Source organism: Ictalurus punctatus, chromosome 16 (genome assembly GCF_001660625.3).
Source record: "Ictalurus punctatus breed USDA103 chromosome 16, Coco_2.0, whole genome shotgun sequence".
Taxonomy (NCBI): Eukaryota; Metazoa; Chordata; class Actinopteri; order Siluriformes; family Ictaluridae; genus Ictalurus; species Ictalurus punctatus.
Window position 1 is genome coordinate 18,206,043 of NC_030431.2, and position 26,234 is coordinate 18,232,276.

The window sequence follows — 26,234 nt, forward strand, 5'->3', positions numbered from 1 at the left end:
TTCTGCTTTTCAAACATATATTTAACAGTTTTGACAATATAAAACAAAGTGCATTTTTAGTCATTATAAACATATAAACAATTTAATGTTAAAATATATTATTCATTTAAAAAAAAAAACCCAAAACGTAACATCTATTCACAAGGCTATTACAGTATAAACAGATACTGGGGTTTTTTTTGTTTTTTTTTTGTCTATTTACAATTAACATGTTGAACATATAAGGTAAGCCGGTTAGGAGCATATTAGAGAGAGACATAACATGGGTGGAGGGTTCAGAAATCTATGGATTTCGAATCAAAGTCTATTTTCGTTTTTAAGAAAAGAACATGGATTCTAACAGTATCAAATACTGTATGCTCTCTCTAAACAGGGCGAGGAAGATATTGAGTTTCAGTATGACGGGCTGACACAGGCAATGAAGAGCCTGTAGTGGAGTATGTTTGCCCATTGAAGACAAAGAAAGGGTAGCTTATTGGTGTTGAATTGGTATGCAGTGAGCCTTGATACGAAGTGCTGGAGAATTGTAGTGGTGGAAGAGGCGGAGGGATTACTGAGGGTATGTCTGGGGAGAAACTTGGGAAAGGAAATGGTGGTATCATAGGCATGCTGAACTCGTTTGTTTGCTCATTTAAGAGCTCTGGATGCTGAAGTGCACTGATTATTGGCTGAGCTTTACTTCTCTCAATTGGTATAGGTTTCACAATCAATGGTTGTGACAATTTTTGCTGTCTGACTGCATGGCTGTTTTGAAGATCTGTCAAAGATGTTGTCCTCGGTTTTGTGGGTGGTTTAGACATCCTCTTAGACAAAAGTAGAGCCCTTATTTGGGAGTGTGATGTTGATCGTATAGGGTCTGGTGGGCTCCAGTCCCAAGCAGGATTTCTGGGAATCCTCCAATGCAATGCATTACTTGTTTGGGTGAAATCAGTGTAAAGAGGTGAGCTTCCAGGTTGGGCTGCCAGACTGGGCTGAATAAGTGGGGTAACACCATCACTGAAGTTACTTCTTGCGGATGGATATGTTGCTCTAAAAATAACAGAGATTCATTATAACAAGAAAAGAATGCCTGTTCAGCAATACTGCTCATAAGTAATTGGCCATTTGGCATAACGGTATAGAGATGATTCTAGATGTGGCATTTGCATTTTAACTTTGTTTTCAGTCTCTTTTTGCTGGTAAAAGAGGTTACCCTGAGGCGCTAAGTAAATGAGAGGCATAAGTTGACACAGGAGGTATGTCAAAATGCCATGTTTTTGAGATGCAAGGATACACCAGAATAACTTGTGATAGGGATAAATGTAAACCTCAGTGGTGAAAGAAAAATAGAAACTTGCCAAGGTTTGTTTTAATCTATTCGGCAATTAAAAAAAAAAAAAAAATTTGGTTTATAATCCAAACGTTACTACTTCATGTATGAAACATGGTCTTGTAAGCATGTGTGACTACCAACAGAACTTTATTGATAATGTGGTTGGACACACCAGCTGCAAAGTGAATTTCCAGTGAGTTTTACAGAAACATCTGTTCAGATCCAACCAGATGCTTCAACACACGGTAGATACATTTTCATCATCTCAATCCCTACAACAAATTGTAAATGATTTTTGTTCTTACCTTCTTCTGGGTGTGTTGTCTTTTGTTCCATCTTCCATTTGAATGTTCTAGATCATGGTAAAATATGTGTTTTATTACCGCAAACCACATATAAATTATTATAATAAGTAAAACAGTAGGCAGTTCTCAAAACTTACCAGTGCACCTTGAGTCCTATCAGTGGATACCGCTGCTGATGGGACTCTGATAGCATTCAGTTGCTGTGGTGGTGTGATTTTCACAATATCCATAGGCTTTAGAGGCTGATCAATTTTGTTAACAAGGGGTACACAATTCTCGGTCACCCCATAAACAATTTTTGAATTTAACCTATTGTATTTCCTCAGCACTTCATTCGGCATCCCATGCTCCGATTCACTCCATACAAGAACCTTTGATGCGTCATACAGAAGATGTTCCATCCCAAACCATGAAATTTTAGTAATTTCTTTATGGGATTTCAAGAAGAGCATTTTTTCTTGGAGATATCTGCATATAATGGACAGATGCTCAGCTTTTCCTACATCAAACGTGCCTGGCAAACGATCTGCCGGTGTCTCAATAAACGCCGACACTAAATCGTACGTCTTTTTCAAAATTTCCAAGCTGTCTCCTAAATTGATCATTATGGCTGTTGGTACAGATAAAAAGAAGCTCTTAACATCCGAGGGATTTCGAAATGCAGCTTCTGTTTCGAGCCTCTCCCGCTTGGTTTTCAGGTACATGTAGTACGACGTGTCAGGGGCATCTTGTAGCTGCTGGTGCAAAGTGGACACTGCACAATAGTATTCCCGCAATCTTCTGTAGTCATCGTTGGTAAGGCACTGCTGGAACGATGAAAACAGTGATGATTGTTGCTGAAACCCAACAGAGCCTTTATAGAGTTCACCATAGAGAGAAGGATCATACCACAGCAAACTCCTAAATGTTGGTTTTCTTCTCAGGAAATTTATTTTGTTGTCAACAAATTGGCAAGCCTCGATTATCATCTGTAGTTCCAAGAAAGAATTTATTGCCTCAAACTTCAACTCCACTGGTGCAGGTGGATGATCTAGATATTTTTCCAAGATCAGATTTCTTGAAATGCAGGACTGGTGGAAAGAATCCTTCTGATCTTGTTCGAAGTTGGAGATAAAATCTTGGAGCATTCTTTTGCATTTTGACTGCAGGGGACCAAGTTCTGTCAAGGAAACTGCATGGTCAGCCATTTTTAGAGTATTGGAGATGTCAGTGACACCGTACTTATTCTGGATGTATGTTATATGTACTTTTTCGGGTGTGGTTTGTTCATTTGATTGATTGACTTGGCATGGCTGTTCTTTTGGTCTGTTTCCTTGTTGTCCACTTGATCTGCTTAGATTTAGATTTCCTAAAAATTGGGGACAGATGTTTTGATTTTCCTGCAGTTTATTTCCATGATTTTGCAACCAGTGGTTCGTGTTTGGTACGCCAGAGGCAGTCTGATGTGGTTGCGCGCCCTTGTTTACCAGGTGTGAATTTGGTTCATTTCTGATTGTTTCAGTAAAGGTACTGTCTGGACTGACCCTTTCTATATTACTTGTTCTCCTCCTCTTCGAGATAGAGATGTTAGGCTGACTGTCCCCATTACTTTGCTTGTGTTTGTTAGGGGCTACTTGGAAATGTACAGTTTCACTCTGTCTAAGTGTGATATCAGCCGAACCATGTCTGTCGTAGTGTCTTGTGTTGTGTAATTGTTGTTTGTGAGCTGTACTATCCAAAGTTATCCATGCCGTTGGAACAACAGCCTCCGTTATCGAGTTATTGACAGTGTCCTGTTTTTTGACAGTGAATTCAAATTTGGTTAAATAATCTCTCAGTTTAGAAATTATTTGGGTATCTGAAGTAGTTGGGAGGCTATTTTTGTCTTGTCCTTGCCAGGCTGAATGCAGATTGCCTTTAATCCCAGCAAGGTCTTCTTGTGCATCTTTAATGATTCTGCTGTGGAAAGCTGATGTTGTCTCTACAAGCGAGTTCATTATCCCACTGCTTTTAGTATCCTGTAAAGAAGGTTGGCATTGAGAACCTGAAGCTAGCTCAGAAGGATGATTTGTGTTCTCTGTGAAGATCCCCGCAACATCATCCTTGGCACATTTCAGTGCTTTTAAGCAGTTCTGGTCTGCATCTGACATCTCTTTTCTTGAAAATAACCCCTTTTCATTTGCATCTGTGCTCTTTGGGATATTGTATAGTTCTCTGTCTTGAAGATTGGCATTTTTATTGGTCTCTCCTGATTTGTTAGTACTCGATATCCTTTGGGATAAACCACTAGTAGAATTGTCCACAGCATCGTCCCCAAGAATCCTGGGCTCGGTTTGTGTGTCTGTCTCATTATTCATTGCTCTAGGTGAATCTGGAGTCATGGCCGTCTGGGCTTTGGCAGTGCAGCTGCTGATCATATTACCTGAGGTTATATCACTAGAGATACTTGAGATAGTGGGAACAGGGCTACTTGTGTCCTCATATGCTCCAGTGTTGTAATCAGACGAAATCTCTTTAGTGTAACAACTGTCCTCCTGAGATAGCTTTTTCTGTAACAATGCCTCTTCCTTGTGTTCTGCTTCTGTACTCTCACCATTACTTGACTCATTACTGCCAGAACATGTGACCAGGGAGGATTTTTCTGGATGATTGGTCTCGTCACTCTTTGTTCCGCTATCCGTTTCCATTTCCTGAATTATTACTGGATCTTTGGAATCTAAAGTGATGTTTTCCTGTGATTTGTTGATATCATTATGGTTTGAAATCTTTGAAACATCATGATGGACAGTTCCTGTTGATTGTTTGGAAGGATTAATGCACTGTCCTTTTGTTTGAGAACCCTCTTCAGTTGAAATATTAGTGGAAATATCATTCTGACTGGACCCCTTGTTCAGAAGTTTGCCATGGCTTTGAGATCCAGACTGAGATGCAGTAACTGAATTAAGATGTGAATCAGAATCTTTGTCAACATCATTAGCTGTCTCGGTACATGAAAGGCCATTTAATGAATCAGAAGTCAACTTGCTAAATGAGGCTAGACCACGAGAACTAATTTTTAAGGCTAGTTTTGTTTGACATTTTCTCTTTGCTTTCAGCAGCTGACGCTTTCTAATATGCTTTGCCTTCCTCTGAATACGAAATGGCAATTGACGTGAAGTTCTTTTCCTCAGTACACTGGAGATTGAGCTTTTTCTGCACAGAGCCTTTGAACGTTTCTGTCTAAGGCGTTTACAATTTGCGGTGAACCTATTTTCATTGTACCTCTGTGCCATGATTTTAATCAATTCAGTATTATTGTTTCCTGTTCCTTTGTCTCCATCGCTGCATGAGATTAGTGCTTCTGGTTTACAGTTTAGATCTCCATTGAGATGAGCTGTGTAGCTATTGGTTAACCTATTTACAAGAACAAAGGTTGCTAGCTTCTGACCAAGGCATCTCAATTTTGAGAATCGTTCAGAAAGCGTAAGTCTTGCTGGGGGAGTCTGGCTGGATTTTATCTTAACTATAAGCTGGCGGTCTTCTTCCTTTGACACTGGTTCATTAACATGACTATCTGGTAGATTGATGACAAGGGCTTTGTCCAGAACTTTTGGCCTGAGATAAGAGTTGTTGGAGAAAAGGCTTGCTCCATTTGAACTGGGCAATAGCTGATCTAGCTGTAATCTTTTATATAATGCATTGTAAATAGTGTTGTTGTGTTGTACTTCTTCCCTCTCAACCTCTATCGACATCTCAGAATTTACATCAGATTTAGAAAGAGTTGCTTCCCTGTCTTCTTCTTCAGTACTACAATGAGTATCCTGCTCTTGCTCCATTGCAGTAGCATAGGAGCAGTCATTGCATTCTGGTACCTCAGAGGCTGAGATGTCAACACAGTTTGCTACTTCCATGGCTATTATGTGTTGCTCAAATTCAGGATAGTCTCCTATGGTATTATTTAGTGTAGGCTTACATGCAAAGGACTCCTTTGGACTTATGGGAATCTCACTTTCATGGACATCTTGGTTATTTATCTCAACTTGTTTTGAAGGACAGAAAGATTGTGCAAAATCATGTGTACTTTCTAAAGTTTTGCTCTTTTCTGAAGGATCTGATGGCATTGTACCCTGCACAATGAACATCTCTGAAATCCTTTCTTTTTCTTTTACAGTTTGAAGCATACCACCATCTTGAGGCTTAATCTGAGAATCTGGAGAAGGATCTTTTTCCTGCATACAATTTTCTTTCGGCATAGAAATGTTCTGGCTCAAATGATCATTGTCTGTATTCTGTATGTCTACTGTATTTCTCTCAGTGTCCACCAATACTATTGTGGGTGTCAAATTAGAAACATTATCACTTACAGAATGGCTCATTTGAGACTGATTCACTTCACATTGGTTCCCTTTTGTCATTAAAGGGGAACGTTGCAGTGTGGACGGGAAGACTTCATTGTTTTGGGGCTCTGTATGAGACGAACTGAAGGCAGTTTCTGTCTCTGTGTCTTTTTGAAAAAGCAGTCCCTGTTTATACATTTGGTGATGCATCTCATAGAAATGTATGCGGTCAATCAATAATTGTTTTTGTTCTGGGGTCAAATTTCCTTTGGACCATATTGTTGTGCGCCTCTCCTCCTCTGTCATCTTGAAATATGCAGCATATTTCTGGAATTTCATTTTAAATAACTTAATTGAAGGCATATTTTCAGTCTTTGGCTGTGCAGTGGGATTGGATTTGCTTGGACCATCCAGTGAGGGTTTAAGGTACCTGCCCTCTTTTTGTTCCTCATCCAGTTCCAGTGACTGTTTCTCACAAGATAAAGTGAATTCATTCTTTTCTTTTTGGTTTTGTGAGTGTGCCTGGCATCCCTGTTCCTCACACTCTGGAACATTAGATGCACTTTCTTCCTCTGAACTTTTCTTCTGTATGTTTGTTTCTTGCCTGGATAACCTTGGGTCCTTAACCAGACGTGATGAATAAACAATGGTGGAGATTTTTTCTGCTGAGGTTTGAGGTATTACCTCTAAGGTGTCTGTATTACCTCCGCAGATACTTGTGGTGCTCTGGTTGTGTATATTTGAAAGGAATGCAGGTTGGTCCATATAATTTTGCCATGGAATGCTATTGCCATAATACGGTAGTGAAGGATTGAAATATTCTGCTGTATTATAATAAGGCCTATATGGCAGCTGAGGGATAAAAGGAGGAGGTGTTTGCAGATCGTTGTATTGAAATGGAGTAGCATCAACTCCATTAGCCTCTGCTCCAGGAGTTTGTGACTGGTACTCCATGCCTTGGCAGCCTTGTGTTGCAAAACGTTTGAATATCACTGTGGCATTCTCTCCTTTGCCTGTTCTCTTAGCCACAGTGCAGCCTTTCAAATGCTCTAGAGGGCCTGCCAGGGTAGATTGGAAAAAATCTTTATTAAATTCCAGATGTGTGTCATCACAGATGGTTCTGAATAAACAGATGAAAGAATTGTTGTTTAACGAATTAGTGAATTTGTATTGCGTAGTTTATCAGAAAACATAATTGTTATGGAGTGTTTTATCATACCATGCATAAGGCCAGCAGAAGGTTTAGTGGGTGAAACAGGTGGACTTATGGATGTTGGTGCTGTAGCACTAATGGCTGTAGCAAATGAAACCACAGCATATGGCAAACATTGCCTTGGCCGTTTGTTGAGTTCCTGATTTTCATTGTAGTCAAATAGAAACACCTGCAAGAAACAAATGGCAATCATAAAATCAAAACTCTTGCCAATATTTGTTTTTATACCACAATGCTTTTGAATTCTCAAATTTAATTGGTCTGTAGGTATCTCAGATATTGTGCCAGCTGTAATTCAAATCACAGGTTTATATCAATGCACTCGTTCTAATACGTTATCATTTGTACGGTAACAGCTAATTCAAAGGACCCCGTATGACGAAAACCTATAATCATTTATATCGTGACGGATTTTGTTAGACGTTTATGCAACATTACATGGAAAAAGTGTCCAGTGTCTGCACTTTGTAACAGTACATTTTTTACCTCAGGACAGTGGACTTTACACTTTTTGTTTAACAGTAACATGATATGCTGTGCTTTTTATTTTTGTCTTATTAACACCAAGAAAGAACAAAACAAGATCCTGTTATGTGGAAGTGCTATCTGTAGCTGCTATACTTAGAATAACAGTAAGTAGTAACAGTAAGTAATAACAGGAACTAACTTGTTCCGTGGATGTTCCACAACATTAAATGTAACTATAAACTGATAATGATGTCTGATTGTTGAATTAATAAAAATGTAAATGTTGGCAAATTGCTGTAGTATAAGTGGAATTAAACATTGTGGGACGTTCAATTATGTTGGCATCATACCACCCCATCTTTGATTAGTTTCCTGTCGTGTTTCATTCCTTATTACTCTGTACGATTATAAAACGTACCGATGAGCCCAAAACCTGCTGGGAAAGACCGTCACGATAAGAAACGGCATCTTTTGCCATGTGACAGTCAAAGCCAACCATAGGGTCTACGGTTCTGTTCCACTCCAAACTTGGTGTGACTTTTTTCACCTTTCCAAAGAGAACCTTCAGTATTAAATATAAAAAAATAAAATAAAAACATTAAAAGCATCATATCAGTTAATATCATTTTAAACTATTAAATGTTATAACAATTCAGAACAGCAGGATAGATTGAACGACAGCATTCAGAGTCGCTGACACTTGAAAACCGACCTTGAAAACAATCAGATTTTTCCCACTACATGCGCTTGCCGCCGCATGCTTCAGAGCCACATCAACATGCTTAAACAAATAAACCCCATGTGAGGACTTTCCCAAAGAATACTGATCCTGGCTCTCGGTCCTTAATCCAAACTGGTAAATCTGACTTGTTGTTTCAGAAGATCCTACCAAGAAGCAAAATCGTTCTTCCATTTCTCTCCCATGTCTACCTTTTGTACGCATCTCTGACCTGCAAACAATAAACCATTAGCAAAGTCAAACAGGTAGAAAAACGAGTTGTTAATGAATGGTTTGTATATACTATTAATTTTGGATTACCTTACCTTTTTTCAGAGAATTCCTTAAGAAACCCATCATTGTGCACTAATTTGACATCTTTCCACAGCCATGTATTGGCATGCTCCTTCCTCATGTCTAATCTGGATTCTCTCAGTTTAGACTGAATAAGAGTGTAATCGCGACTGTCTTCTGGACAAGGCTCCAGGAGAACTGTTCAGTGGAGTTCAAAGAAAGGAAAAAAAAAAAAAAAAAACACGCACATTTAAAACTTGCAGGACATGACTTGTTGTGACCGAGACAATATAATGACTACACATCCGTTCTTCTCAGAAAGACTACTAATGTGACTTGTGTATTTTTGGTAAGTCGGTAAAACCTTGTCCAGACAACCGCTTCTTCCTGGGTATGGTGAAGTTCCTCAATGCCACGGTCCCTACTGGCTTAGTTGGGTTAGATGTGGAAATCTCAACAGATCCTTTCCTTCCTCGTACTTCCATAGTTGCTTACTCCAGAATATGATCCTGCAAAAAGCAAATAGTCCGCTTGTAAATTTGTTTGAAGTCTGTATGCTGTGCCCTCTTTTTTGACATGTGAAAGTGCTACTTTACTTCTCAACACTGCATGACATTTCCACTTACACTACAAAAAAGACCTCCTGCTAATGTGTGAAGAACTACCCGTTTGTGTTGTAGAAGTGTTACTTGCTGGCATTGTTACAGCGACACAGTTTGAATAGTCGTTTGAAATGACTGGGCACGTCATAGACACACACACACACACACACACGCTTTGTTGATTGCCTATACCTGTCTCTACATTTCCAGTGCAATTGTGAATAGGCAAATAATCACAAAATACTTCAACTGATCTGGCTAACACCATTACTTCCATCTTTTAGGCCAAGGTCAATTTGACCATTAGTAATTATTTCCAATCATTTCTTGTCTCTAAATTTTGAAGCCCACTGCTTCCTGAGCAGTTTATGATTAAGTCTCTGTGTAAATACAATTACTTCAAAAACAAATCTCACCAAGCTTCATGTCAGCGATGGTCCTTGCTACACACTGTCCTTGTTATGGCACGTTTCTAATGTTGCAATCCTCTTTAAAACTGACCTTTGTCTACTCTCTGCAGATAAGCATATGCTCCTCCATTTGTTCTGTTTAAATCACGTGACTGCATAAATATGAACATGTAATACTTTTTTTTTTTTTAAAACCATATTTCCTTCAAACCGACTATGGCAATAAATAATCTAAAATGACTTGCTACAATATCTGTTATACCTTTCTGTGTATCTATTGAAACACACATGTACAGTATAAACAGAGCATCGTTATTATAAATAAAGCATGGTTTAAGGCAACGTGTTGTTACTATGCTACAACGAGATGATAAGATGTGGAAGTAACAGATATGGATCTCTGTGAAAGATGTTCTGTGAAAACACTGCTGAACGCGAGCGTGATAAATGCAGAAATACACCTCATTCTGATCTATGGAGGAAGGCAAACGCTTGACAGTTTCTATCTGTTTTTTTTTCTTTTCTTCCATGCACTAGAATGACATATAATACACATTCAGAGATGTTACAGTGACGGTTGGAAAGATTAAAGAGAGTAATGTTAGGAGTTATGCAGTGAAAGTAGACACCATTTTTTAAATATTTTGTACACAAATATAATTTTAAAACAAAGGTGTCATTTTAAAATCTGCTTATCATTATTGAAATCTACCTCAACTGAACATATCGATGGCTATCAGTTTAAGACCATTCATTTTGGTAAATGCAATTTGTTACGATAGGTTTTGTGTACTCACCATTTTGGAAAGCTTGCTTAAGGATGTAAGTACGCGTGTGTCTGGTGTGCCTTTGTAGGGAACTGTGCAGTTTGTCACTTGAGTTTGAGGAACATCAAGTGACACACCAAAAAGGAAATCGCTTGACCTCAAACTGTGAAGAGCTAAGGCACAGGAAATTACCCAGCACTGCTAGCATTAAAAACATAGGTTGGGCTTCTTTAGTACAACAGCAGCATGTACTTCAACAGAATTAGCTACATGATGGGGCCCCTGAGACACAAGAATAATCTCTGTCTTCTTCTAGACATCTCATTGACATCAGTAAATAAATAATGATTAAGAAAACATTTGATGATGCTTGGTGACTCGTGCATCAGCGGACCGAAGTGGACATCCGACATTTGTCTTTTCTCCTTTCTTTCCTTCTTTTTAAACAACCTCCTTACATATGACCTTCACCACTGATTTGTTAGCATGCAAATGAAAAGCAAATTTAAAATCAAACTGCCATGTGTTTGTATGTGCAGGTCATACAGCAACAAAGGTCAGTGTCCAAATTAAGACACCGGAAATATTAATATGAGCACTATTTGTTGGCTGTAGGATCTATAGCGTGTCAAGGCTGTGTGTGCGCCTATCATGTGAACAGTAGCAGTGCAACAGGAAGTGGGGTCTGGTGAAACGGTTGCATCAACTGACCAGAGGGAGGAGAGATACTATCCTTACACAATCTAAGACAGCAGTTTTTTTTTATTACCACTTCCTCTTTTGACTGTTTAATGAAAGCCTCAGCCTAAGGCATGTTTAGTTGTCACTTAATTTATTTATCTATTAAATAAATGCATGAAATTAGCCAAAGAAAGATTTAGATTTGCTAGTTACTGTATATGAGTGAACGGTGCTTTCTGATGGATTACTGCTTTCAATTTCCAGATCGACATCCACGGTCTAAACACTATTCCAAAGCATCTTTTGTAAAGCTCTCATGATGGCTACTTATGGTTATTAACGAAGGCGTTGATGCGTTTAACAGCAGTAACTCTGATTGAGCTCAGGAAGTTGTTCAAATAAGTTGATATTAATGCGTTTGTTCTTAATAAATTATCGTTTCTATTGTAACGGCTCGTTCACAGGGAATTGCGTAGTGGATGCTCTTTACATAATCTGAGCCTAATAATAAACATGCTGTTATTGAACAAAGAAAAATGTTTGAATCATTGATCTGGTGAAGTTTTCTATTAAGAGACAAGTCTCATTTATAGAAAAAGAACCCTGCTGTAGATTATTTTCCTATTACAGTATGCCTCCCGTTGTGATTTATTCTAATTCATGACTTTGTACAATCTCATAAAATAATTCTGTTGATACTCAAGCTCTCTCAAAGTGTTCACTTGTATGGAAACACTCTGTTGTGGCATTCTACATAAAACCTTCAGTAGTTTCCACACAGAGTGCTTAAGTGGCAAGTCCTTTTGGTCATGACCTTTGAACACTTTAAACTTGCTGATTTGTCAGCCATTTTTTTTTTCAGACCCCCACATGGTACCAACTGATAATCAGATTGTCATGTGCGGTATCACAGGAAAAGTCATCAGACACCGTTGTGGCCAAATGCTGGAAAACGGCCAAAAAAGATTCATCTTTTTAGAAACCATAAATATAGTTTACCACCAAAATGTCATGGAAATGTTTTTTATTTACTTTTAAATCTTACCTTCCATCATGTTGGGTAATTAAGGAGTCTGTTCATCAAGTGCAGAGATTAAAAACTGCCTAAAGTTGTCTAAAATCTTGCTGGCTAAGTGTCATTTCCTCACAGTGAATCTCATGATTTGATCAAGTTGTTGGGTAGCTACGTGACATAGTGAAGCTGACATGAGCCTTTTTTTTTGTTTGTTTTTTTGCAATTGCACATTGTAATATGGTTGTCTAAACGTTCACGATGTTCCTGTGCTGCAGTCAGAATGGTCTCTTTTTTCACTTTTTGGGAGTAACCAGATTCTAATGTGCTGCACATTTTACTCCTGGATGAGACATATGCAAAAGAGAAGAATTTCAGTTCAGGAAAACCTGCAGTTTTCAGAACTATATATAGAATAAAATCTCACCATGTGAAAGGGTTCCCCAGGGCAACACTCATATTTAATTGTGTGCTATAAATGGGTTTGAACACAACCCCGATGCCTGAAGAACCCTGAACAATGATTGAAGTGATTTTTGTATGCGTGATTGTGTGTGTGTGTGTGTTTGTGTTTGTGTCATTTATTACTCATTAAATGTCTTTAATTTTATATCGATGAAAACACAACGTACCACATACTGTCTCGTTCCTGTTTCAGTTCTTCGATTTTTATTAAAAGAAACAAAGATAGATACAACCAACATAACCACATTCTCCTTTGTTTTAAAAGCATAGGCGTACATATCTTTCCACTTAACAATCTGCAATATATAGTGATCTCTTTTCTTATACTCTGTGACACAAGTTAATAAAAAAAGACAAAAAACATTTTAAACATGAGCATAAAAAGGTTTCATTTTTAATTAGATTAGATTGTCTATGGATCTTTTGGAGTTTACACACACAAAGGTTGCGTAACTGTAAATAGGCATTTCATTCTCAGCTTTTACTTTGGTGCAGGTATCCTTCACGAAGCTTTTAAAACATGAGAATGATTCTGGATAAAAGCTACAGAGCTATATATACAGTATATCTGTATGTTCCCATAACTCTCAGATGGGCTGATGATTACTGCACTCTACTGCTGGTGCAAATTTATGCAACTGTCATGCAGTCTTGCTGTTTCTCGGTCAGTCAAGATGTTGAGGATTCAACGGATCCTTTGTGCAATTTACAGTTACACAAACCCATTTCTGCTCATGGACGATATCTTGTTTTGTGATTGACCAATGGCTAGCTTCACTTCAATTTTTCACTCAACATGCATGCAGCTGTGGTCCATATGAGCACCTTTTATATATTTTTATATAGCACCATTTTTTTTTTTTGAGTTAGACAGGACCCAACTGTCAGCATGCATGAACTTAAAAAAAAACAAAACCAAATAAATCCGCTATGTTACCTTCAGATACATATCCTACATGTTGCAACCTTTTACGAACATTACAAGGCAATTAATGAATATTCATACAGTACCATACATATTAAACCGGAACTAATACAGTACACACGATAAAGAAAGTGCTACAATACAGAACAATTGCTTTCTTGTTTTGAGTCTTATAATACTCTAGAGTACTACAGGAGGACACACTAATGATGTACGTTACGTTGTCAAAAAAGATACACCGAAACATTTTTATTTCACCATTTCTTTTTAAACCTTTATCGAACACTACTTCTAAACTTCCAACTGCAGCAGAGATGCCGTTAAACACAAAAGAAAAGGAAACGAATCAATAAAGCTTCTACACCTTTACAGCACATTACCTACATCTAACTATCTTTTATTAACACAAAAAGAGGCCTGTGACCTTTGGCTGGACTGATATTGACCTTTGAAACTGCCATTACTGAATTCTTTATTCATACTACAGGAATGCTCAGTTACTCCTTACAAAATTCGAACGTTTGCTTGCTAGGCCTGAAATGTTCCTGAAAAGAACTAGAAGAACAACGTGTTGGTGATGAACGAAAATCGCTAAGTTGTACCAACAAATCATAAACCTAAACTAAATCATTACAATCACATTGTAATGATTTTAAGGCTTATGGGTTAAAAGTGTTACTCGGATGCGTTGTAACAGTCCAATTCAGTGAATTCAAGTTTCACAATGAACTAATATAGCTGCGATGTAATAGGCTAACTTTTTCCAAACAGCCTCAGGGATTACACTGAATTTCTTAAATTGCTAGCAAAATCATCCTGAACGACTGGGAAAGAAAAATCGTGTAAACTAGTGACAAAGCAAACACAACGTCTGTATACCAATACCACCCTGAATAAAATGTTACCATACGACACACTATAGATCTGTGATCCTTTGCCATACAACATAATTTTAGATATTTCTTTGAGGTCGAGGGAACAAACGCAGATACAGTTTTAAAGTGCATATATATATATTTTTAAATCTGCCCTGTGTTTGTTTTATCTGTACTATACATTGTTTAGAGGTAACATCCTTTATGGCCTTTACTCCTTTTTCACTTTTTCAAGGGTACAGCCTTTTAACTTAGAAATAAGGTTAATATTTTTATACGATTATCTAACTGTAATATAGAGCCTAGGCTGTGTCAATGCCCAGAATGAGTGAGCCCTGAAATATATATTTTTTTTTAAATAACTAGGAAAAAAAAAGAATTCATAATAGAGGTAATAAACCACAGTTCTTAAAGTGTTAATGAAACAAAGCAAGATTCATTCTTAAAGAGGAGAGGGCAGGTTTTCTGGACTACTCCTCCTAAATTTTCTTCCCACTGATGTCAATTTAGATGGAGACTAGGCGTAATCCATGCCCAGAAAATACAAACCCACAAGTGCACTGCTAGTGGAAATGTTGCACTGAGGCAACTCTCATCATACAATATGTATGGATGGACAGAAAGGAGGAATTCCAATGATCTGCCAATTATACACAGTATTTATTTTTGCTTATGTATTGTTTCGTAGATTTTTTATTTATTTATTTTTTTTGCATTGCGACACCTTAGCTGTCATAAAACACTAATATTAAGATCGCATAATACTTCTACAGGCCATTTTTGATGTGCTTATGTACTTATGATGAAATGTTGTTTGCTTGTTTTTACGTGTATGACTGTCGCGATTTCAAAATAAACAAGACCCCTCCTTGTAGTCACATAGATGAGAAACACATCCTCCATATAAGATTGAATAGTAAAAGCAGCAACAATAGCAGCACCTAAAAGTGCTGTTTGAATAAAGTGCTTGTGGGGAAGTGCTGCCTATGTCTCATGTCAGCCATTTGAGCTAAGCCCATGTTATACTTTCCTTACGTTCATCGTGAGAAATGGATATAACCGATCTAAAATCACCGAGGGTCCAAAAGAAAAACCCTATCGAAGTAATTTAAAGCACTAAGAACCAATAGGAATTAATGAAAGGATTGCTTTTTTTTGTCAGCTGGCAATATTTGCATACGTGAACATGTTCGAGTGTATTTCTCAACACACACGCAATAAGCGAGCGGGCATTTAGCCGTTTCAGGAAGTTAACCTCTAAGTTTAGTTGTGCTATGAGGACAAATGTGACATCCTCATAGAAAAGGCATTTGAAAGACAGTCAATTTAGAGGTTAATGAGTGACTTGATGAGCTTTCATTGCACTGTCGTCTTATAAACATCACTATTCTATTAAAATCTAACATTTTTGAACACGCTTTTCAGACGAACAGATTTACTGTGTCTTTCTATGTTTCCACAGCAATTGCACAACACCGGCAATGCATACACATGGAACGAAAATAAATTATAAGACAAACATTTAGTGTTTTTATAGAAGAGTGCTTTAAACATTTGTGCTGTCCTCGAAAGGGAACTGGCAACACCAAGACAGCGCTACTAAATGTCTTTCGTTGGTTAACACCTTTTGAAAAGGCCCTTAGAGCTGTTACACTGTGAAAACAGTTACGATATGAAGTCCCCTTTTAAAATGCATGCTGTAAAGCCCTTAATATCCTGTAATGTTTGTATTTAATAACATTATTTTAAGCTATAATGTGGCTATCCACTGGTCATCCTCTATTAAGAATGGTATGACTACCCTAAATAATAAGTAGGTCTTGGGTGCTGCTAAATTCATATCCACATTTTCACAACACTTGCGTCTTTCACTTCTCTATAAATAATAATATTAGTAATAATAATAATACATATTACAGGGTTGATGACATTACTCTCTGCCTTATTTCAAAGCAATACAACTGAACCTAATGTGCAGGTATGTGTGAATTTAGCTTGTAATTGGGCTACACACCACTTTTCAGTAATTTGTAAAAAAAAAAAATAATAATAATAAATAATTTTTTTTTTTTTTTAAACATTCTCCCAAGCAATTAACCTAATAGCAAACAGGAAGTCTGGTATTAGGTGCATTACTGCTGAAACCACATACTACAAATCTACCAGATCTGTTGATTCTCCTAATTTCAGCTAGTGACTATTGCTATTATCACTCTCAGATGATATAGAGAGGAGGAAATTGGCTCACATTTATGTGGACGTTATTAGTGTTTTTTTTTTGTTTTTTTTTAAATATTAATCTTTATTGGAGACCTATTTACACATTTAAACATATTGTGCTCATAATATTGGGTATATGATCATTTCAATCTTATCCATATTCAGATATTTCGATATAATTTCATATCTTAATTTTTAAAAAATCTTTATAGCTTTATAAGGAAAACTGTATTATATTCCCTCTTTTAACTCCAACAGACCTATTGTTTAAATGAGTCTCCACTTAGTAAATAGTGCATGTAACCTTTCATCAAACATGTTACCATTAAAAGTAATGTGGTGATATTTGTGTATTTGCTGAACAAGCAACTGATCTACCAAATCTAACATAAACAAGCAGTCTGGATCATTAAATGTTTGTTTGACTGACGTTACTTCGGGTTTAACCTTTCTCCTGAGTTGTCTGGAGAAAGATGTGTATTCGTGTATCCACGAGGTATATTGCTGACGTGGTGTAATATTCAAAAACTGTTTTTCCATGAATAATGTATAGCATCTGTCTCTGGCATAATGTTATGCATGTCTTACCCAACATTCCAAATGTAGACTAAATTGATGCATTCTGCTAATATAAAATGCCTTAATTTAATAATTGAATATGCCTAAATTTCTGTAAGAGTGCATGTGGTCATGCATCACAGCCAATTTGTACAACCTGAGCACTCTGCATAAGTGTACTAATTCTGTATGTTTAACACGGGCATTTTAACGCTACTAGATTCAACGAATCGCGCGAGAGACTACGTCTGGCCGCGCGCGCGCGCGCACGCACGCACGCGCGCACGCGCTCTCCCGCACACCCACAGACGAGCGCGCGCGCTTCAGCTTGACTAGATTGCTGAATGCACATTTCCATCTGGACCTTTCCATCTCGTGTTTAGACCCTTTTAACGTGAACGAAACAAAAAGAATCTTAGTCTGTCGCTCATACACAACCTGATTTCAAAGCAAACGCCAACTGTTCGTAAAATGAACTAAAAGGGAAAATAAAACAGTACTGCTAAATGTAAAAGTGCTATTGTGATTGATCGGAGTTGTACAGTACAGTACGGTACTTGAACAGGCTATAGAGGTACACTGTTTGAAACATGTATGAGGATATTGTATAAACCGGAGCACTGTGACATACTGCAACAGAACATAGATGGCGGGCCGCCGTCAATCCTCGCGCTCTTCGCTGTCCGCCTGCGCCTCTGTCCTCTTCTCCTTGCGGCAGGTGAACAGGCGTCTCATTTCCTCTTCGTACCTGATGAAGTTCTCGCCGAAGCGGGCCCAGGCTTTCAGAGGCACCGTGATGGTGTTCCGGTACGGCTGGCGCACCTCGCTGATTTTGAGGAACACACCGTACCTGTTGGAGCCCACGTCGAAGTAGAAGCGCTTATTGTCGACGCGGAAGGACGCCGCCTCGGGCAGCTCCGCACACGCCGCTTCCCGGTCGCGCTCCCCTCTCCCGGTTCGCCCGTTGGCCTCGCGCTCGTCGCCGTAGTCCTCGATGAGCTGCGAGAGCGCGTCCCGAAACTCGATTAAGCCCTGCGCGGGCAGCACGATGGTCTGCTCCACGGCTTGGCCGTAGTACCCCACTGCGCCCTGCCCCCTGCTCACGGTCTGCCGGATGCGCAAAAAGCGGCCGCGCTGGTTCTCCTTCAGATCCAAATAGTACTTCCGGTTGTCTCCTTCGATTGACTCGCTCTTCAGCACCCGGTGCGCGGGCTCTTCAGACGCCGCCGATCCGCTGGGTGATGCGGGCGCTGCGTGATGGTCTGGCTGCCGCCTTCGCTGCGCGTCACTCGGCTCCTCAGGCCGTGGCGCGTGGCCGCCTCGCAGGCCTACGTGCGCGTAGTAATCGATGAAATCCCCCAGGCAATACCTCAGATCGGGAGCCATGGACATGGACAGCGTGAGCTTGCTCTTCCTCACGCTGTCATGCCTCCCCCTGCCGATCCACACCTCTGCGATTTTCAGGAATCGGCCGCGCGCGCTCTGCTTCACGTCCAGGTAGAAGCGCTTCTTCTGGATGTCGACGCGTTTGGACGCGAGCTCCTGTATGTCCGGACCTTGCAGTGCGGGGAGAGCCGTGCTGTACTGCTGTGCGTACCCGCCTCTCGGAAACGAGTCGCCCGTAATCCTGCCTTTCCCTCTTTCCATCTCTCTCGTGTTACCGTCGGCCATGCTCGCTCAGATTTCCCGACAACGGCCCAGTTTCCTCTCCATCTCCGATATCCTGGCGTGCCGTCGACGGAGCGAGCTCAGCTCAATTATTTTAGCTTAGTCGGCTTTGTGTGCGCTGAACAAGTTTGAAGCGAATCCTCGATTGACCTGCAAAATGGCAGCTGCCCGGCTAGTCATCAGCTGATCGCGGCTCCGTGTCCTGAATTAAAGGTCAAATCAAATCGCATCGACCCAGTCGAATTATCAGCTGATTACACGGCTGCTGTTTTTTCTTTTCTTCTTCTTCTTCTTCCCTCCTTGGCGCACATCTGACACTTATCTCTGCTTGCTAAAAGCCCAGCCAGCTTGATGAAACGGCAGAGAGGGAGAGAAATCATCCAATCCAGGATTTCTTTAGAGGGCGCTGCATCAGTACGGGATGGGAATGAACTCGGTGACCCTCCCTCCTCCCTTCTACTATAACACACTCCAACGTTTAAAGACACGGGAGTGTGGAGTAGAGCTGTGGCGTAATTCTTATTGCCACTTAACAGAGACACAAGACACACTGCTGTCGTATCAGTGCATTTTTATTCTACTAATCAGGATGATTCTCAATCAGGCTATTTTGCACTAAAATGCATGCGAAATATGCAAGCTTTAAACACAATTCTAAACTCGGACGTAATAGTGCATGATATACGGAGCGTGCATGATTTATTTCTGACCTGATTGGATTTATTTGAGCAGATTGAGTTCGTTTTTTTTATTATTATTATTAGTAGTACTGACATTTCAGTGCAGAAGTGAAAAGCAATCGCATCTCAGATTCATTTCACACAAGTGCTGTCAATCTGTCAGTCATGTTAGTCTGGGTAAAATGTGGAAGGGAAAAAGGCCTATTGTGCAGAGAACGAAGGCAAATTATAAATGGCTAAAAAAAATTATAAATAAATAAAGGAACTTGTACGTTTTTTTTAAATATCAGGAATGTTGGCCCTGAACAATTTCCATTCTGAACAATTATATTGGCTTAGCAATTAAATTGAACACACCACTGCAACTTTCTGTGGTGATGCAAGCTAGCTGACATGCTCTAACAGAAATTATTATTATTATTATTATTATTATTATTATTATTATTAATAATAAAAACAATCATTCAAACATTGCACCAATAATGCCAACGTGCAACACGTTGCTAGGTTTCAGCTAGTTAGTTAGCTCAGGTGCTAATCTAATTTGTCAGATTTTAACGACCGTTAGCTTACATGTTGTTAGAACACAAGCTAAACGTTACACTCAAATAGTTTTTTAGCTATGTGAAGAGGGATAGAAATAATAGTAATAACTATCTTACTACAAGTCTCTTTCTTTTTCTTTATTTTATCCCCTCCCCTCCCCAAACCGCTGCTGAGTAGAGATGGGAGTCGATTCATCCCAAAAAGAATCGACCCCCAGATTCCACGTATTGTGAATCATGAGTCGAATTCCAGCCTAACTGACAAGGTAAAAAAGAACTGCTCTCTTTGAGTTCCCCTTTTGCTTTTGAAAATGTAAAAGTATACTTAAGTACCCTGCTGGGGGGAAAACAATAGAAACCCTCATAGAATTTGTAATGGTTATAATGGGATTTGTACTAGTTGTAATGGAAACTGTAATGGTTCCTATGTTTCTCTACTGTCTCTTCTGGTAATTTATTGCGTTCTGTTGGCTTGTATGTGATGTCTAGTGGATATCATTAAGGACCAATAATGGTAATGGTATTTGTAGTGGAAACCATTAGAATTTCTGTAATGGTTTCAATTGTTTGTTTGTTTGTTTTTCTTTTTTAGCAGGGTATACATATTCAGGGTGTGTCAACTATGTCTAAATAAATAATCACACCAAAATATGTCTAACCAATGATGTAGAATTTATGAATTTGTCCCACTCAATACACAACTTTACAATAAACCCATCTACGAAACCAATGATGGAGCCTTAGACTCTTTATAGATATACGTACTTGTGAGGTGCCTTTAATGAATTTTGTATTTTGATGATGCCACTCCTGTTTTTTTCCTCATTTACACTTTGGCACATGCCTTTCAGTCTGTCAGGTGCAAGACCTCAGAAAGAGCAGTGACTTAAATCCTTGTAAGCTCTAGGTTATTACTGAATCTGATCTTGAAGTACTAGGCTAGAGTAGTTCATGACTTGAGGTTATAAGCTAACTGCGGATGAGGCTGCAGCATTCTGCCTTTTATCACACTGAGACAGAGCGATGTCCCCGGATGTCCCTGAATTCTACTGAATTTAATCAGATGCTAATTAAGCCCATCACTTTCTGGGCAAGTGAAGTTTTGATTATTGTGCTAAATACAATTTAATGTAAGGCAGATTTAACAGTGCTGTAAAAATGTAATGTACACCATTTAACATTATGTGCTTCATTAGGCCACATGATAATGGATTGGCTAAACATTTGAGCCAGGTTATGATACCTCAAACAGCAATAGAAAACTTAGACATGGTGTCCCACTTCGGCTGAAATAAACTTAACATCTTGCGAGTGATCTGAACAGAATACAGCAGGTCAGAACTGAAATTACAGTTGATGACACATCACATTTCCTGTTATTTATATGTGATAAATATGTGACATCATTTCTGAAGTTGTCAGCAATGTGTTCTCTGTAAATGAGCAAACTTGTAGAAAAGGGCCTGGTGACTAAACTTAATCTTGACACTTTGCCACTCCTCCAAGGAGCTTCATCAGTTCCTTTTAACCCTGCTATTTAAAAACTGGGTACAAGTCACACCTTTGACATAATAAGACATAATAAGAAGTATTACTGGAGCCTGGAAACCTTCACATACATTTTTAGGCCCTGTTTAAAAAACATTATGTATATCAGACAAGTGTATAATAATAATAATAATAATAATAATAATAATGACTTACCTGCTTAACCGATGATTGTCAAATAAGCAGTGAAATGTAGCTAGCTAATGTTTACAGAGAACAGTGACTACCTGCCATAGCTAGCTATTCATCTAATAGCTATCAAATAATCACTACTAGGTAATAGATGTATAAGACATTACAAAGATTGGGTGTCTTAACCAGGGCATTTTTGTTATCTATATTTTATAGCAAAATGTTTCAATTTCATCTATGAACAATTTTATAGTGGAGCGGGAGAACCAGTATGGAGTTCAAGTGGTTTCTTTCTGTTCAGTATGGAATCTAAGTCTCTAATATAAATGTATTTTCACATACAGACACGAATGGCAGAAAGATCATAAAAAGAATTGAAACAAATAATACGGCTTGTAATGTGAACATTCAAAAGATGGAAATCTCTGTAGAACATCGCTGCAGACAAACAGCACAAAGCCTCGTGGCTAGACATTTGGTACTACGTAACTAAGCAAACATTAGCCATCTAAAAGAAACTAAAATATTTATTTATTTATTTTTCACAAATGTAACATTATATTTTTTTAGAATGTGATTATTTAATATATTTTCATTAACTAACTAACCAACACTCCAATGTTAACTACCTCACCAAAACTAGCATAACTTTTTCTATTAGCTAATATAGCTAATGTTTGCTAGTTACAGGTTTCTTTTTCAGATAATGATATTCAATATTAGCCAACTAATGACAGACCTAATTTACTTAGCAGTAACAGGTTTATTCATTACCACTTAGCTCACTAACAACAGCACTGTTGAATCTGAATCTGATTGGCTAGGAGGTGTTGATTCATTTTGTATAACAACAGCTTTCGCAATAGTTTGCGAATGCAAGGCAAATCACAAGATTTTATTAAATGTACTCAATCTAATATGTTATCATTTCTATAGTAACTTCTATTTAAAAGGTACCTGTGAGGCAGATGCTATGCATAATATAAACATAATAATAAATGGATTTAGATTTATAATTCGGAGCGACAGTGTAAAGGATGTTTAGCAAACTTCTCTAATACAAAAACATGTCATTGAACAAAGAAATCTAACCTAATCGTTGAAATGTTTAAGCATCACACCACAATATCATCAATTATTTTCTTAGCTATTTGTTTGTGTTTGTCAACACATTTTTACAAAACTTAGTGGTAATAGAAACACTGATGACATTTCATTCTTCTGTATACAAATTTTTCCAGCATTCATGCACTCCTCTAGCTAACTATGGGCTTTTCGCCAAAGTGGAAGCTACGACTCACGGTAACAAGCGACCGGAGACCATTAATTTTCAATGAGAACTGCCGGCTTCCCGCAACACGAGCGACAGCGACTATTGGCAAGTAGATGTGGGCGTGTCCAATGACGCAACAAAGTTGAGAAAACTTTAACTTTATGGAAATTTGGATCGACTTGGTGCAGCGAATACCAACGAGAGTGAAGACGGTAGAGCGCACGTGATCCATGAGCAGCCATTCTGCGTGCGAGTCCGAATTGTCTCGTGGACCCAGACAGTTCGCCGCACATAGATGGCCTGCACACTGCTTCTCCGTCATCTCGTAAGATGTGATGCATATGTACACTGGTGAATTTTACATACAAACGCTCTCCCTCCAGGATATTTCATTTTAGCAGCACAAAAGCTAGTTTGTTGTCAAATGCGGAATGCTAGTTGTGCCATTCACAGATAAATGTTACTATATAAAATAGTAGTTGCAGTGATAAAATGTTCTGGGGTTTTTATCTTTTCCGTTCTGTTTTTTCTTGTTTTTTTACTCAGTATACAGTAAGGAGGCATTAATCCGAGGGGCTTCAGGACCCTGGGAGGGTTTTCGCCGCCGCTCCGCTCCAGTCCTGTAGGTGTCGCTGTCTCTTATGGTCACCAAAAAAACCGAGCAAAAACAAACGCAGGGGTTGGCGCGAGAGTTTCGGGATCATACCTGAATCGCTGGATTAAAAAAATAATAACCCTACAAAAAACATTTAACACGTTAACCGAAGAGACAGTTTAAAGTAAACAGTCTGTAATGTAAACTCTTTACGTCTAAGTAACTGCAAGTGTTATCATGCGTTCCTAGCGCGTGGGATACAACGGTTTCCTAATATCCCTGTTTATGTTGTTGATATCAGCGCGTGCGGACTGGAAACTACATGCAAGTGACAAGAGCTGAATGTAGAGATGATACTGTCTCCGCTACTATCGCGGAATTAAATACGGAATCCTGACACTGCGTTTTAACAGTCCCGTGATAATACTGTACTATCTCCTCGTGCTGATTAGTTAAAGCATAAGAGCGTTGAAAGCTATGGATCATAGTGCACCGAGTGAAAGGTCGCTTCCAGAATGGATGAGGAAGAAACATGACGGTGATGTACAAGCTCAGGTAAGAAGATAAAAACGTTTTGAGTTCTACTGACCTGCTGGCGAAGTTCTTTAACATAGCTAGACGGCTTCTTCGCTGTGTAGTTGTTACAGACTTATTTCTAAATACAAATAAATCTCTGTATCTTCAGCGTTCAGTGCAGTCCAGCTTGAAGCGACTTGACTTGTGTAGTTGTGTTTGTGCTGTTAGTTTTCAGGTAAGGTGTTGCGTTGCTATTGGACGACAGAAGCCCCTATTTGCATACATTTTGTTCCCCAGGTACATCTCTATGGTCATATTCAAATAAATCAGAAGCACTGATTATAATCTCGGGTCTCTCTTAAATTTCTGCTTAAAGCCAAGTCTTAGTTTGAAGCTTTTCTCATTAAGTCTATCCTTCAGTAATCAAACACTAAAGAGACATGCACTTGTGGCCTCTTTAAACCCACTGTCTTTGTGTAGGGTATGAACAATTATTTATAATTAAAATGTTTGGCAGTTTGCTATGGGGTCAGAGTTGTTTCATAATACAAATAAATAGATTAAAATCCACAAATAAATGTAGTGAGATTTACAGAAATGAAACGAATTCACAAATGCATTGAATGAGATCCACAAATATATGTTAGGAATTAGACAAATGAAATTGACAAATAAATAAAATGTGATTTCTTCTTCTTGGGGTTTTTTTTTTTTTTTTTTTAACAAATATGCTTTTATTTTTTTTGGTCACAAACACAACAACGCCCTGCATTCATTTGCTATGTGGCGGTTATCCCATTGGCTCGAGTAGACTGTAGGCGGAGTCCTACTATTTGTGGATTGTGTGCACTCTTGACCCTAGAAATGTTTCAAAACCCACAAATGCACAGGATGCGATCCACAAATGAATGCAGGGCTTATGTGTGTTTATGACGTGAAAACATATTTGTAAAAAATGTATTTGCAAATCTCATTTTAACATATATTTGTGTATCTCATTCAAGGCATTTGTGAATTTGTTGAATTTTTTTTTTTGTAAATCTCACTACATTTATTTGTGGATCGTAATCTATTCATTTGGAATTCTGAAACAATTCTAACCCCATAGTTTTGCATGTTCCTATAATAAGTATCCATATTGAACAACCCATACTGTCACACTGGCCATGTTTAAAGCTGTTAAGTTACAATGTTGTGAAATTTCAACAGAGAATACAGTTAAACACATTATCAGCAGCATCATCATCATCATCAACAACGAAACATTTTTCTGTTTTATGCTCATTTATCTCCAACAAACCTCATTACAGCTTCAGCCTTGTTATCGCCTTTCACGTTGTTTTGATCCAAGTCCTACATCATTTTTGACGTTCATGACCAAAGAGAGACACTGTGGCATCTCTGTAATTTATTTGCATAGGTTTAAGTCTGGATAGCCAACATGACCCAACGTCTGCCGGTAGGAAAAACTGTTGGCATGCTTCCACCTTTAAAAATTAGCATCTCTCTCTCTCTTATTTGACTATTGCTGACAAATTTGCCTGTTGTGGTGCAGAAAACTGCCCCTGTGGCTTATATGTTGGAAAGGTTGTATGTGCTGAATATTTTTTACTGATGTTATGTTTATCTCTTGTAGTACAGAGTGTAATTATTATTATTGTTATTATTATTATTATTATTATTATTATTATTATTATTATTATTACCCTGAAATCATACAGTTTGGTGTATAGCTGATAAGCTATCAGACAACGTCCAGAGGCAAGCTTTGTGGTGCGTTTGTGGTAAAGAATGGTTTTTAAAAAATTAATGACAAACAAACAGAGGATTTAGATACATATAACATAGTGTAATTTACCATTCATACTGTTATCTAATTAATAACTATCAAAAAATATTCACTTCCCTGCATACGCCACTGCATAGCCTTTTTATTTATTTGCTTATTTAAAATTAATATATATATATATATATATATATATGGGTTTTTTTAAAAACCAATGACTCCTTAATTATAACTTGTTAACTCTGTGTATTTTTGAAGAGTATTTAAAAACAGGCAAAATTAACTTAAACGTGCTCTGCTGGGAATCATTCAGCGTTCTAGATTTTTTTTTCCCTGCTAAAACATATACAGCATATACATATACAGCATAT

General features: G+C 38.3%; 3 protein-coding genes across 8 annotated transcripts in view; 1 reads left to right on the plus strand and 2 right to left on the minus strand.

The window, feature by feature from the left end:
- Nucleotides 1–24,470, minus strand: LOC108276780 (testis expressed 15, meiosis and synapsis associated). 4 transcript variants are annotated; one of them, XM_017488728.3, is made up of 9 exons: nt 24,151–24,470; nt 8,970–9,114; nt 8,638–8,803; nt 8,306–8,543; nt 8,012–8,155; nt 7,132–7,294; nt 1,755–6,970; nt 1,618–1,664; nt 1–1,029 (listed from the first exon to the last, which is right to left on the minus strand). In XM_017488728.3, the coding sequence occupies exons 2-9, from the start codon at nt 9,088–9,090 to the stop codon at nt 366–368; spliced, it is 6,759 nt and encodes a 2,252-aa protein (XP_017344217.1). In that variant the 5' UTR covers nt 9,091–9,114; nt 24,151–24,470; the 3' UTR covers nt 1–365. The 4 variants fall into 4 exon arrangements, with proteins under 4 accessions (XP_017344217.1, XP_017344216.1, XP_017344218.1 ...); XM_017488727.3 differs by lacking the exon at nt 24,151–24,470 and adding an exon at nt 10,415–10,525; XM_017488729.3 differs by lacking the exon at nt 24,151–24,470 and adding an exon at nt 9,624–9,797.
- purg (purine-rich element binding protein G) lies at nt 12,724–19,195 on the minus strand. Its single transcript, XM_017488736.3, has one exon. The coding sequence runs from the start codon at nt 18,789–18,791 to the stop codon at nt 17,781–17,783; it is 1,011 nt and encodes a 336-aa protein (XP_017344225.1). The 5' UTR covers nt 18,792–19,195; the 3' UTR covers nt 12,724–17,780.
- wrn (WRN RecQ like helicase) overlaps nt 23,469–26,234 on the plus strand; it is a 39,923-nt gene continuing 37,157 nt past the window's right edge. The window contains exon 1 of one of the 3 annotated variants that reach the window (XM_017488734.3): nt 23,469–24,116. In XM_017488734.3, coding sequence (XP_017344223.1) covers nt 24,039–24,116 — 78 coding nt within the window. In that variant the 5' untranslated portion in view covers nt 23,469–24,038. The remainder of the gene's footprint in view (nt 24,117–26,234) is intronic. The other 2 variants (XM_017488732.3, XM_017488731.3) reach the window with 2 other exon arrangements.

Coding starts and splice junctions, on each gene's coding strand:
- purg (XM_017488736.3), bottom strand. CDS start 18,791: ATGGCCGACGGTAACACGAGAGAGATGGAAAGAGGGAAAGGCAGGATT.
- LOC108276780 (XM_017488728.3), bottom strand. CDS start 9,090: ATGGAAGTACGAGGAAGGAAAGGATCTGTTGAGATTTCCACATCTAAC. Junction 8,804..8,969: donor GAAGCGGTTGTCTGGACAAG/GTTTTACCGACT, acceptor TCCACTGAACAG/TTCTCCTGGAGCCTTGTCCA. Junction 7,295..8,011: donor AGCAGGTTTTGGGCTCATCG/GTACGTTTTATA, acceptor TGTTTCTTGCAG/GTGTTTCTATTTGACTACAA.